Source organism: Ursus arctos, unplaced genomic scaffold (assembly GCF_023065955.2).
Source record: "Ursus arctos isolate Adak ecotype North America unplaced genomic scaffold, UrsArc2.0 scaffold_22, whole genome shotgun sequence".
In the NCBI taxonomy this organism is placed as follows: Eukaryota; Metazoa; Chordata; class Mammalia; order Carnivora; family Ursidae; genus Ursus; species Ursus arctos.
The window spans coordinates 59,464,115-59,478,556 of NW_026622897.1; the positions used below are offsets into that span (position 1 = coordinate 59,464,115).

General features: G+C 48.4%; 2 protein-coding genes across 2 annotated transcripts in view; one reads left to right on the forward strand and one right to left on the reverse strand.

Moving 5' to 3' along the window:
• The window catches only part of DNHD1 (dynein heavy chain domain 1), a 79,691-nt gene that overhangs the window by 50,331 nt on the left and 14,918 nt on the right, over positions 1-14,442 (forward strand). Inside the window, 8 exon segments of the mRNA XM_026486188.4 lie at positions 4-2,890; positions 3,096-3,273; positions 3,448-3,640; positions 3,881-4,169; positions 11,354-12,980; positions 13,169-13,377; positions 13,568-13,772; positions 13,848-13,950. Of these exon segments, the coding sequence (XP_026341973.3) occupies positions 4-2,890; positions 3,096-3,273; positions 3,448-3,640; positions 3,881-4,169; positions 11,354-12,980; positions 13,169-13,377; positions 13,568-13,772; positions 13,848-13,950 (5,691 nt within the window).
• Positions 6,959-14,442, reverse strand: part of RRP8 (ribosomal RNA processing 8) — a 51,091-nt gene continuing 43,607 nt past the window's right edge. Inside the window, exon 8 of the transcript XR_008960997.1 lies at positions 6,959-11,110. The gene's annotated coding sequence lies outside the window, so the exon portion shown is untranslated. The remainder of the gene's footprint in view (positions 11,111-14,442) is intronic.

Consider the following 14,442-nt stretch of genomic DNA (forward strand, 5'->3'; position numbering starts at 1 on the left):
CAGAACTCCCGATTCAAGGCCACAGACGACCAGTATCGGACCCTGATGCAGATCTCTGTAGATGATCCCCTGGTGCTGTCACTTATAGTGCCCAGTGTCAAGCGGAGCCCTCATTTCCAAGGCCAGCAGCTACAGCAGCTGCTGCAAGCAGGCTCCGTGGAGCTGGAGGGCATCATCATGGCTCTGAAGGGCGTGCTCTACAGGGTGTGTGCTCAGTTCCCCCGCCTCTTCTTCCTCAGCGATAGTGAGCTGGTGGCCCTACTGGCTGCCCCACCGGAGCCCTGTGAGGCCCAGCTATGGGTACGACGCTGCTTTCCTCATGTGCATGCCGTGAGCTTCACGGCCAGCCCACCTGATGAAAACACGGATGACCGGGAGTCAAGCCCAAACGCATCTACTCAGGTGGAGGCACTGGCAGTGCTGGGGGCAGGTGGGGAGGAGGTGAAGCTGCAGAGGTCCATTCCTCTGCATCCAGATCTCCCCAAATGGCTGGCCTCTCTGGAGAAGTGCCTGCGTTTGGCGCTGGTGCACCAGCTGCAGGGCTGTGTGGCTTCCCGCCTTGCTCTGGGCCCATCGCTAGATGAGGCCTTGAAGCAGCTGCCCGAGGGAGGCCAGCTGCCCCCACAGCTGTTTGCCCACCACTGCCTCTGCCTGGTCCAGGCCTTCCCGTGGCAGTGTGTGCTGGTGGCGGAGGAGGTGGTATGGTGGGCGGAGATGGAGGAGGCTCTGCTTGAGGGGAGGACCCCAGCCCTGGTCCCCAGGCATGTGTGCAAGCTCGAGGCACTGGTGCATTTTATACGGGCGCAGAGGGCCTCCCAGGGCGAGCAGCCCCTGGCTTCTGTCCGCCAGGCCAGCCTGCTCAGTGCCCTGCTGGTCATGGCCGTGACTCACCGGGACATAGCACAGCTGCTGCAGGAGCACCAGGTCAGTGAGCTCACCGATTTCCACTGGGCTCGCCAACTCAAATACCACCTGGGTTCACCTCACATCATCCCCCACAGTCCCCTGCAGAGTCTCAAGACGACGGCATCTGCTGAGACTTCTCCGTCGCCACCTGCATGCTGGGTAGACGCGCTAGGCCGGTCCTTCCTGTACAATTACGAGTACCTGGGTCCCAGAGTAGGGTCTCTACCCAGCCTGCTGCCTGAGCGGCCAGCCCTGGTACTGTTGCTGGCCTTGGAGGAGGTGGCTTGTGGGACTCTCCTGGGCCCTGATGGAGTAGGCAAGACAGCCACAGTGAAGAGCCTGGCACGGGCCCTGGGGCGCCAGCTGGTGACAATGCCTTGCCTGCCTCAGATAGAGGCCCAGAGCCTAAGCAACTACCTGAACGGGGCCTTGCAGGGAGGTGCCTGGCTCCTGTTGGAAGCGGCTCAGTGCCTGCCCCTTGGCTTGCTCTCTGCCCTGGGCCAGCGCCTGGCTGAACTGCACCACCTCTATGCCCCACTGTACCAGGAGGCCTCCCGAAGCACCAGCACTGTCGACCCCACACAACCCCAGCTCCTCGGCTGTGGCTTCTTTGAGAAACATCACGTAGATATACGCCTTGGCTATGGCTCTCTCCTGACGCTGCGTTCCCTGAGCCCTGCTGTGCCTGCCAACCTGCGCTTGCTACTGCGGCCTGTGGCCTTGACACTGCCTGACCTGCAGCAAGTGGCAGAGCTGACCCTGCTGGGTGCAGGGATGCGGGAGGCCTCCCGCATGGCTGCCCGCCTCTCTAAATTCTTCTCCCTAGAGCTCGAGCTGGTGTCTGCGGCCCTGCCCTGCCGCTTGCCACTGCTCCAGCACGTACTGGAAGACATGATACAGGATTTAAACGCAACCGAGGAGGAGCCCAAGTCCCAGCAGCCACAAAGCCTTGCAGTGACCGAAGAGGCTGCCCTACTGCGTGCTCTGCTACGCTCCCCACTGTTCAGCATCCTCAGTGGTATCCACCTGCACAACCTCCAAGAGCTGCTCTGCAGGCTCTTCCCTAATGCCAGACAGGTGCTGGCAGAGCCTGCGGCACCCACGCCACGGAAGCCGCTGCTAGTGGAGGAACTGCAGCAGATAGGCATCTATCCCAGCCCTGATATTCTGGGCTCCCTGGAGCAGCTGAGCCAGGCTCTCGGCCAGGCTTTGGGTGTCTTGCTCCTGGGCCCTGCAGGCAGTGGCAAGACCACTTGCTGGCACAGCTTATTTAAGATCCAAAACCGGCTGGTGGCCAGGGAGGACGCCTCAACCCAGGGCTGCCAGCCTGTGGAGATCACGCACCTGTACCCCAACGTCCTCAGCCCCCAGGAGTTCCTGGGATGGCTAGAGGGCCCCTGCTGGCACCATGGTGTCTTCCCTAGGCTGCTTCGTGCAGCCAGTCCATGTAAGACTGTGGGCCCAGAGGGGCCACCACAGGAATCAGTGGGGATCCAGCACTGGATAATATGTGATGGGGTTGCCAGTGCTTCTTGGCTGGACTCCATCACTTGCCTCCTGAAAGATGCCCCCCAGCTCAGCCTCCCCAATGGCCAGCAGATAGCACGACCCCCAGGTACTTTTCTCCTGATGGAGGTGGGAGATGCAACAGGCATGTCCCCCACAGTGGTGAGCCAGTGTGCCCTAGTCTGGTGTGGTGGGGAACAGACGTGGCAGGGGATGCTGAGTGTCTTGATGGCAGCCCTGCCCCATGAGTACCGCTTGCCGCTGGAGACCGTCACTGAGCTCAACCACCTGGCCGAAGTGCTCGTGCCAGCAACATTCCAGTTCCTCACCCGCCAGGGTGCCAGCTCTCTGCTGCACGTACATGGGCAGCGGGCCGTTTGCCCAGGTGTGGCCGAAGTCACCAGCCTGGCCCGTATCTTACGGTGTCTGCTTGACCCCCACCTGCGCATAGATGAGGGGGAGAAGGCACATATCTCAGGTGAAGGGAAGGGAGAGGGAAGGGATGGTTTGGAGGTAAGGGGCCTTGAGAACAGCTGGCATATAGCTGGTGCCTGGAGCATGGGTTCTTTGGTGGGCTTGGGCCAGGGGACCGAAAGTGCACAGTGACAGAGCCAATCTCTACTCTCCCCGCCCCCCACTTTTTCCTACCTGGGCTCCTATTCTGGCCATGGTGACCTTTGCAGACAACCTCAGCTTTAGCGATCCTGTGGCCCCAAGCTTCAAGTCTTCCAAAAGCAGCTCTCTGAGTCAGTCCCAGGCTGATAGTGATGGGGTACCGAATCAGCGCAAGGAACATCTGCTGGCCGTCAGCAGCTTCCTTTTTGCATTGATCTGGGGCTTTGGAGCCCACCTTCCTTCCAGGTATCTGCAGGGGCGGGGGTGGGGGAGGTGATGCCGAGGGCTGAGATGGACTGGTCACGGAAGTTAAAATCCAGGCGACGTCACTGTCGGGGGGAGGAGTGGAATGTGTGAGTGTGTCACAAATGGAACTGTTGTAACTGTCTGACACTTTTGCCCGCACATCCGTCTGAACAGGCTCTGGCCCCTCTTTGATACCTTCTTGAGGGGTTCTATTAGTTGCCTCTCCAACTATCCTGAGCCACCGCCTTCAGCTTTGGTGTTTGATCTACATGTGTGCCCTGATAACGGGACACTGGTCCCCTTCACTGGCCATTACCTGGGCAGCCGCCTCAAGGGAACTCTGGGCACCTTCAACCCTTCTCCCCAGGTGTGAAGACAGGGGGGCAGCAGCTGGGGTTGGGGCTCAAGGAGATATCCTGTGGGAGTCCATGTTCTAGGCCCAGCTAAGGCCCACCTGCTCCCGTTCTTTGATATGTTTTCGTAATCACAAGAATATGTGAAATGTTCTGCAAGTGCAGCTCTAAGATGAGTCCCCTAAACTTTGCTTTCAGCTAAATTACTATCCTAACCTGGTGCTGCCCCAGTAAGCCCTGCTCCTGTCCTACAGACTGAACGGCTCTTGTACGTGGTGGACCTGCTTTTGTCAGAGGGACACCCAGTGCTGCTGGCTGGAGAGGCGGCAAGCGGCAAATCCACCTTTGTGGAGGTGCTCGTGGGGCCACATCGTCCCTACACGTGCAGCCCCGTCCACCCTGCCTTAACTCCCATCCACCTTCGCCTGCTGCTGAGTCGAGGGGTCCAGGGCCAAGCACAAGCTTCCCCATGGCCTGGGCAGCACCTGGATTCCAAAGGCTCCCTCCTCTTCCTGCTGGAGGATCTGCACCTGGCCGCTTCCGGTAAGGAGCTGGATAGACGGAAGGAAGGAGTTGTTGTGATCTCTTGAGACTGTAAAATCCCTAACAATATTTATTGACTCCCAATTAAACACCTACAGACCAAATCCCAGCATCCCATTCTTAATAACTTCTCATTGTACGTATGCTCCCCGAACAATCATACCCCTCTCATGGCCTTATCCACCATCTCTGTGTTTGGCTGCTAAATCTTTATCCCAGGTCAGGCTTTTCTTCCAAGCACTAGACCTGTTTATCTAACTACTTACCGTATATCTCTACCTTGTTGTCCCATCGGCACTTCAGATTCAATTGTGAACTCATCATCCTACCCTTAAAACCTGCTCTCCCCCTTTCTTACCAAAGTCCATTCACCATGTCTCTCAATTTGGCATTCTCAGTATCTCTCAAATCTTTCCACTTATTTCCATTCCATCTTCCCTCGTTCAGATAGTCGTTACCTGGAATGTTGGTGAATGCTCTTGCAAGGCTTGTAGTGAGGCTTTCTTCTCTGGGCTCTTACACTCCATACTCTAACTGGACTCAACCATGTACAGGCATTCAATAAGTCAAGCTTCCTCTAGCCTCTGGGATTGCTGTCCTCTCTGCCTTCCTTACTCTATTTATCTGGCCAAGTCTTTGTTCTTTACAAATAATGTTGGTCAGTATCTTCTCCAGGAAACCCGAGCCTCCAGGCTAGGTTAGATGCTCGTCTCGTGTTCTGTACAAAAGTCTGTGACAACCATGGTTTTATGATTATATGTTTACTTGTTGATCCTTTCCACTACACTCTGAGGTTCATGAGAAGAGAGATTTGTCTTACTTTGATAGACTCAACAGGAAGTAAATTGTGCAGTAAGAGTTTGTAGAAGCAGAGATTAGAAAGGAAAGAGGAAATTGTGATAAAAGTTTGGAATATTGAAGTTTAAAGTTTCTGAAGTGGTATGCTTCTGGATGATTTCGGGTTTGAATCTGGCCATGGGAATGGGCAGAAATGGAGTCAGGGAAGTCAGTGGACTAAAGCATTCGCTGGATTGTCCAGTTAGACACTGAAGTCTTTTATGGGATGTAGAAAATGTGAATCTGGTGGTGTACAATTTATTGAGGACTATGTGCTGAACACTTTATCTAGGTCATCTTTAGTGTTCATAAAAGCCTACTAAGATGGAGATTTGTAATGATCATTTTAAAGATGAAGAAGCTGAAAGATTTCATAACTTGCCCAAGACACTCTAGCCAGTAAGTGTCAGAACCAAGATGAAAATTTAAGTCTGTGTAGCACCGAAACCTGTAATTTTCTACAACTATATTATTTGGGCCTTTCAGTGAATTTGTACAAATAATCAGATTGTCAGTGGAAAATAGAAAGAGTAAATTAAGATCTGTGAATAGCAACTGAGAAGAGATTTCAACAGGAAGGCTGAAAACATTGCAAGCAATGTTGTGGAGTGAAGCATATTACAGCTGGCAGTGTAAAAGATATCCTAGGGTGACAGCCACCAAAACAACAAGTGTAAAATAAAAAATTAATAAATGTACAACAAAACAAAAAACTGTGACCCACTGTCTAGAGAAAACAGTCAATAAAAACTGACCTTGAAATGGTCTAGAAGTTGAATCTAGCAAATATTTATAGCAGCTATTACAGCTACTATAAAGTCCTCAGGAACTTTAAGGAAAATATGATCTGAATGAATGAACACATAGGTAATCCCTGCAAAGAAATGGAAACAACTAAAAATAACTAAACAAATTTTGGAGGTAGAAAATACAGTAACTGAAATGAAAAATTCACTGCATGGTTTAATAGCAGATTGGTGAATCCTGAAGAACAGAAAAATATTGAATATGAATAGAGCTTCATACACACACACACACACACACACACACACACACACACCTGGAGTTCCAGAAGAAAGGAGAGAGAATAGGGCAGGAAAAAAAAACCTATGAGGAAATAATGACCAAAATTTCCCCAAATTTCTTGGAAATTTGACGTTCAGATATACAAAGCTCAATTATCACCCAAGTAAAACAGTAAAAAGAAAACCATACCTAGGCACATCATAGTCAAACGACTGAAAATCAAAGAAGAAAAAACCTTGAAAGTGGTCAGAGAAAAGATGAAACATGTTATGTACAGATAAACAGTGTTAACAGTGATGGTTAACTTCCCGTCAGAAACAACAGAATCCAGAGGATGGCGGAACAACATCTTTAAAGGACTGGAAGGTTGGGGGGGGGGGGAAGCTGTCACCTTAGAATTCTCTATACAGTAAAGATACCCTTCATAAATGAGGATGAAATAAAAGTACTTCAGGTGCATGAAAACTGAGAAGATTAACCGTCACTGGAACTGCTCTGTAAGAAATGCTAAAAGGGGCACCTGGGTGGCTCAGCCGGTTAAGCAGCCAACTCTTGATTTTGGCTCAGGTCATGATCTCAGGGTCATGTAAGATCAAGGCCTGTGACAGACTCTGTGCTGGGTGGGGAGCCTGCTTAAGATTCTCGCTCTTCCTCTCCCTCTGAACTGCCTGCCCAACCCCCTACGTAGCCCAGCTCCCTGCCCCATGCTCGCTCTCTCCTCTCTTAAAAAAACAAAACAAAACAAAACAAAAAGCCTAAAAGATGTTCTTCAGGCAGAAGGGAAATAGTATCATATGGAAACTCAGATCTACAGAAAAGAATGAAGAGCACCAGAAATGGTTAATATGTGGGTGCATATAAATAACTATCTTTTTCATCTCTTAATTTCCTTAAAACAAGTCAATAGTTTAAAAATAAAAATAGCGTTTTTTATTATTCAAATTTTTATTTAAATTTTAGTTAACATACAGTGCAGTATTGGTTTCACGAGTAGAATTCAGTGATTCATCATTTACATACAACACCTAGTGCTCAACACAAGTGCCCTCCTAATACCCATCCCCCATCTAGCCCATCCCCCACCCACCTCCCACCATCAACCCTCAGTTTGTTCTCTATCTTAAAGAGTCTCTTATGGTTTGCTTCCCTCTCTCTTTTCCCCCCTCTCCCATATGTTCATCTGTCATTTGCAATGATGCAGATGGAGCTAGAATGTATTATGCTAAGTGAAATACATCAGAGAAAGACAATACCATATGATTTTACTCATATGTGAAATTTAAGTAATAACATTTTTAGATGGAGTTGATAATGTAGGCAGAGGTAGAAAACAGATTGGAACACTAGTAAAAGGGCAGGGTAGGGAGCAGTGAGTAAAAATTATACTATTGTAAGGTTCATACATTCGTGCAATGTGAAATAGGAAGTGGGAAAGGTCAGATATGAAGTGTGAAGTGGCATGATATTACTTAAAAGTATTGATACATTAAGGAGGCATAATATTACCCTGGAAAAATCACTAAATAATAATAGCAAAGAGTATAATGTAAAAAATATATTTTACATATAAAAATACTTAAGTTATATAAAAGGAAGCAGGAAATGAGCAATAGAGAAATTAAAAATAAAAGAGACAATTAGAAGACAATTGACAGTATGATGGACTTTAAACCAACCATATGAATAATGACATTAAATGTAAGGTCCTAAGCACTCCAAAAAGTCCTTCAAGACAAAGAGTATTACCAGAGATAGAGAACTGGAATCTCCCAGTTAAAAAATTTAATTAATCTAAAAGACATCAAAGTCCTAAATGTGTATGCACCTGAAACAGCTTCAAAATATATAAAGAAAAAAATGGATAGAAATGAGAGAGAAATAGCAAGTCCAAAAATCATATTAGGAGATTTAACACTCCTCTCAATAACTGAGAGAACAGGAGAGAGGAAACAAGGATATAGATCTCCATAACACCATCAACTGTATGTATATTTACAGAATGTCACACCCACCAACTGCAAAATGCATTCTCTTTTCAAGTGTACATGGAACATTCTCCAAGACAGCTAATATGCTGGGCTATAAAATAAGTCTCAACAAATTTCAAAGGGTTAAAATTTATAGAATATTTTCCCTGACTACAATAATAAAACTTAGTAACAATAATATACCTAGAAAATTTCCCTATTCTTTGAAATTAAACAACAGACTTCTAGGGGTGCCCAGGTGCCACAGTCAGTTAAGCATCTGGCTCTTGATTTCAGCTCAGGTCATGATCTCAGGGTCATGAGATCGAGCCCCGCATCAGGCTCCTGTGCTGGGTATGGAGCCTGCTTAAGATTCTCTCTACCTCTCCCTCTGCCCCTCCCCACTCCCCTCTCTCACATTCACTAAAATAAAATAAAATATAATAAAATATAAAATAAAATAAATAAACATCTAAATAACTCATGCATCCAAAAAACCACAAGGTAAATTAGAAAATATTTTGAACTGAATAATAATGAAAACAAAATGTTATCAAAATCCGTGGGATGTAGCTTACGTAGTATATCCCCAGAATGCAAAGTTGACTCAACACTCAAATCAGTGTAATTCATGACATTAACAGAATGAGGAAAAGTGTAAGATCATCACAATAGATAAAGAGAAAGCACTTGATACACTTCAACACTATTCATGGGAACACTCAGCAAACTAGGAATAGAAGGGAACTTCCAGTATGATGTAGGGCATCTACTAAAACCTATAGCTAATCACATACTTAGTGGTGAAATACCAAACCTTTTCAAAGCTCAGTCACAAGGCAACAATGTCCACTTTCACTGCTTCTCTTCAGTATCGCACCAGAGACCCACATCAGTGCAATAAGAAAAAGAAATAAAAGCCTTTAAAATTGGAAAAGACAAAGTAATACTGTCTCTACTGGTATATAACATGATTCTACATAGAGAATCCTAAGGAATCTACAACAACAAGAAAAACACGAACCCTACAAAACTGCTAGAATAAATAAGTGAATTTAATTTAGCAGGGTCGGGCGCCTGGGTGACTCAGTCGGTTAGGTTAAGTGTCTGCCTTTGGCTCAGGTCATGATCCTAGCGTCTTGGGACTTACCCCCCCCCCCCCAAATCAGGCTTCCTGCTCAGTGGGGAGTCTGCTTCTCCCTCTTCCTTTGCCCCACCCCCATTTGTGTGTTTGCGCGTGCTCTCTCTCTCTCAAATAAATAAAATCTTAAAAAAATAATTTAGCAGGGTCATGGGATACAAAATCAACTTATTGAAATCATTAGTAGTTCTATATCCTACTAGCAAAATTTTAAATATAGTTAAAATATCATCTGAAGGATTAAAATATTTAGGAATAAATTTAATTAGAGATATACACTGAAAATTACTAAATATTGCTGAGATAAAGGAGGCTTGAAATAATGGAGAGATACACCATGTTCATGGGTCAGAGGAGTCAATATCATTAAGGTGCTCATTCTCCCCAGATTGATCTATAGATTCGATGCACTGCCAATCTGAATCTGGGCAGGCTTTTTTTTTTTTTTCCCCTCGTAGAAAATGACAGGATTGATAAGATCATTCTGAGATTTATGGAAATGCAAAAGGCCTAGAAGAGCCAAAACAACTTTAAAGAAGAACAAAGTGGAAGGGCTTACACTAGTTATTTCAAGGCTTACTATGTAGCTGTAGTAATCAAGAGAGTAGGGTATTGGTATAAGGACATGGATACAGACAAGTGGAACAAAACAGAGAATCTGATATATGATCACATATCGTCAATTGGTTTTCAATAATTGTGCCAAGATAATTCAATAGGGGAAAGGATAGTCCTTTCAATGAATGGAGTTGAAACAATTACATATCTGTGTGGGGAAAAAAGGGGACCTTAAATCCTACCCCATGACATACACCAAAATTAATTATAAACCAATTAAAGACCTAAATGTAAAAGCTAAGTCTATAAAACTTTACCAAAAAATGTTAGAGAAAAATCTGTGTGGCCTTGGTTAGATGCAATGATTTCTTAAATAGGACACAAAAACTGGATTTTAGGAAAATTAAAAACCTATGCCCTTCAAAAGACACTGTTAAGAAAATGAAAAAATGGGCCATAGACAGAAATATGATACACATATCTGACAAAGGACTTATGCCCAGAATACATAAAAAAGCTCTTATAACTCAATAAGAAAACATAGTCCATTTTTAAAAATGGATAAAAGATTAGATCCTTCATAGAGGAAAGATTTGTGAGCGGCCAATGGCACATGTAGCAGTATTATTATGCATAGTCAAAACCCGGAAACAACCTAAATGCCCATCAGTGTGTCAGTGGGTCCGCAATTCTAGGGTTTTTATAATGGAATACGACTACTCCAATAAAACGAAACACACAGATGCACACAGAACATGGATGAATCCCAGAACCATGCTGAGTAAGAGAGGCCAGGCGTGGTAAACTACACATGATATGATTCCCTTTCTATGAAACTCTAGAACAGGCAAAGCTCTGGGGCACCTGGGTGGCTCAGCATCCAACACTTGGTTTCGGCCCAGATCATGATCTCGGGGTCATGGGATCAAGCCCTGCATCGGGCTCCAGGCTCTGCTTGGCGCAGAGTCGGCTTGGGATTCTCCCTCTCTCTCTGCCCCAACCCCTGCTCGTGCTCACTCTCTAAAATAAATAAAATAAAATCTTAAAAAAAAAAGAACAGGCAAAGCTACTAGATAGTGATAGAAATCAGATGAGACAGAAGTTCCTGGGACAATGCGGTAGGGGGATTGACCGTAAAGGACCATGAGGGAACTTTCTGAGATGATGAAAATGTTCTAAATATCATTGGGGTAGCAGTTACACAGGTGTATACATTCGTCAAAACTCACTGAACCATACATTTAAAATGCGTACATTTTATTTTGTATAGATCATATCTTAACATTGACTTTACAGAAATGCACATGTGCTAACTGCTCCTTCTGACTGTGATCACTGCACTTTCCCCCGTTGAGGTCAGCTCAGGTTTCCGTCCATCTCAGCTTCCAAACCTTCCTACTGTTAATGAGTAGCTGGTCACAGAGGTAGGATTTGTGGGGAGAAAAAGAAGAAATTATTCACTTTTAGGGGGAGTATGGGGGAGAGAGATCAATTTACTCAGACACGACCAAGTCCCAATGCATCAAGTATACAAGTTTCCTTTAGAACCCCGTGTGTGCCAGAAGTAAAGCCAGTGAAGCGGGGGTAGGAAGAACAGAGTGACACTGTCATGTGCACCCCTGCATGTCCTCACTGTCGGTCTTCGTGTCCTACAGACCCAGAGAAGAGCTGCCAGCCAGTGTTGGAGACTCTGCGCCAGGCCATAGATGGCACGGTGTATGCCCACAGCACCTTGGAACTGCAGACGCTGCAGCCTGTAGTCAACTTCCTTGCCACTGCCACGGTGCCAGGCTTCTGCGAGCGCCCACTGTGCCCACGCCTCTTTCGACTCTTCACAGTGCTGGCCCTGGGTAGCGTGACCCAGGCCATGCTGCTGAGCAGGCACACACCTAGCACCCAGGCCTGGCTTGAGCGCTTTCCCTCTGTGGAACGGGAGGGGGTTCTAGCAAAAGCCCTGGTCCGGGCCTCGGTGGAGGCCTGGGAGGCCGTGGGCAACTGCTTTCTGCCTTCCCCCCTCCACCCACATTACCGCTTCTCCCTGCACTCTGTGAGCCAACTACTGGGCAGCTTGCAGCTGCTGCCAACCCGGATGGGCTCCCGGGGCTTTCTGGACTGTCCCAACCATCAGGAGCACTTGCGCCGGGTGTCAGGCTTGCGGGGCACCCGCCTGGCAATTATGATGGCCATGCGCAACATGGTGCGTCTCTGGTTGCATGAGGCACAGAGAACATTTTGTGACCGGCTGGACAGCCCTAGGGAACGCTCCTGCTGTGCCAAGCTGCTCCTAGAAGTAGCCCAGGGTGTCTTCTGCTGTGGGCCAGTGCCCCAGAATGGGGGCAAGGGCGAGGAGGAGGAGGAGGAGGAGGAGGAGGAGGAGGAGGAGGAGGAGAAGAGAGTGCCAGAAGTGGAATCTGAAGGGGAGCTGGCCCAGTGGGAGGAAGCCAGCAACAGCGGCAGTGAGCCAGAGGAGGAGGAGGACCCTTACGGCCTGCAGGTCACCACAGGCTCACCCGCCAGTGACTCAGGTCTACCACCTTCCATAGCACCAGTAAGGAGGGAGACCATAGAAAGCCTAAGTCCAAAGATAAGCAAGGAGGAGGGCACAAAGGCTTCTGGCTACAAACTCCAGTTAAACAAAAGCAAGAATTGGTGGCAGAAAACATCCCGGATGGACCCGGCCTCACCCCTTTTGCTACCAGTGCTACTACTCCGTCCCCAGGAAAAGCCCTCAGACCTGGTCTTCAGTCAGGAGCTGATACTAGGGTCCAACTCTGAGAGCCCCAGCTTGTACCTGGAACGGCAGTGGGAGAGCCTGGAGGAGCAGCTGTCCACTTCGGCTGCTCAGCTGAAGCTGAGCGCCCACCTTGCCCGGTGCCACTCCATGGCCAAGCACGTGGCGCGCCTGGTCCGGGTGCTGGCCAGGCCCCGGCAGCATGGCCTATTGCTCTCAAGGGCTCTGGGTACTGGGCGCCGTACTGCCATCACTCTGGCAGCTAGCATTTATAAGGCCCGCCTCTTCCATCTGCCGTCTGGCTCAGAGGGGGCCATTCTCCAGTGCCTACGGGATGCCAGCTGGCATGCTGGCATGTTAGGCCAGCCGGTGGCCCTGCTGGTGCCCAAGGGTGTGGATCTTACTACCCTTCATCGTCTGCTGGCCCTGGCAACCTCGGGCAGTTTCCCTGACCAGTACACAGAGGCAGATCTGGACAGCATTGAAGAACAGCTCCCCAGGGAGAACCTGAGTGTCAAGCAGAACGTCAAGAAGGAAACGCTATTGCAGAGGTGAGGCCAAGAACCCCATGTGAGGGGCTGCTCTGCTCTTGCTCTGTGCTGGCCAAAAGGCCAAAAAGAAATCTCAGAGCTGCTTTGAGGGCTCAGAAGATTGGGGCTCAGGGGTCAGGTTTGGGACGAGGGCCTAGATGGGCGGACATGGAGAAGAGGCAGGACAGTATCTGAGCCCCGGCCCACAGGTTCTATCAGCAAGTCTGCAACCACCTGCACATGTTCATCCTGATCGGAGATGACCAGGCCCACAAAGAGCTGCCCTCCACCCTTTTCCTGAGGCTTCTTCAACTGGCCATTGCTAGCATTGACCGCTATGAACCCTGGGACCAAGACTCCCTGATCAGTGTGGTCCGGTACTACCTGGAAGGTGCTCAGAATGTATCCATTGATGATGGTGAGCCCTTTCTACCTGTTCTCACTCCTGTCAACCAGGTTTTAGTGAGGATTCCAGTCTCTCTCTCTCTCTCTCCCTAGAACCTAGTGATCCCCTTCACCTTTTCTGCCTGCCTTCCTGAATCAGAAGAGGGTCCCTTTTCTTTCCCATTCTCCTACAAGCTCACAGGCTAAAGTCATGCCCATTTCAGACTCCTTGAAGTGCCCAGACCTCCAGGAGGCAACTCCCAGGGTGGCCAAAGCCATGGCTCTCATTCACCTTTCGGCTGTCAGCTACTACGGACACCTATGCCCTGAGTTGCCACTCGTCACCCCCAAGACTTTCCTAGACTTTCTGGACACCTTCATGCTGCTGCAGCAACAGATGACTCTGCAGATTAAGAACAAGGCCCAGCGGTGAGTGGTCCCATGTCCTGCACTGTACCCCCTCCTGCTTCCTTGGGCCCACTTATTGGTACATCCTATCTCCAGGATCCAGAATGCCTTGGATAATCTGAGAATGCTGATTGAGAAGCACAATGCCTACACCAACTTTGTCTTCAACTTGGAACAGCTGCTGAAAGGCTCCCGCAAGGTAAAGGGGGAGTAGATTATGAGGTGTGCACAGTAGGGTCACAGCAGGAGCCCACAGGTGGCTTTGGAGGAACCAATCGGCCAGAACCTTAGTTCTTATCTCTCGAGAATACCCCTTTCCCCAGGGGTTCTCTTTAATCCCTGCTGCCTCCTCCTCCAGAGTTTAGGCTCAAAGTTCCCCAAGGCACAGCTGAGACCAAGCTGATTCTTCTAAATACATGAAATCCCAGTGTCTGCTTCTGCTGTCCTTAGTGTGTACTTTGACTATGGGAAGTCCAGTATACTTCCCAAGACCTGTATAGATTCCCATCAGGGACGAGGAAGAGATTACATTCTCATGGTTACCTCTACTCTTACCCCTTCTTCTCCTGGATTCTCTATCATGGCTCACTGGCACACCTGTTATGGCCATCCTCTTTCCCCATACAGCTTGTCCGTATACCTCTTCCTTCCAGAAAAGCACCAACTATACAAGGATCACACGTACACTGGG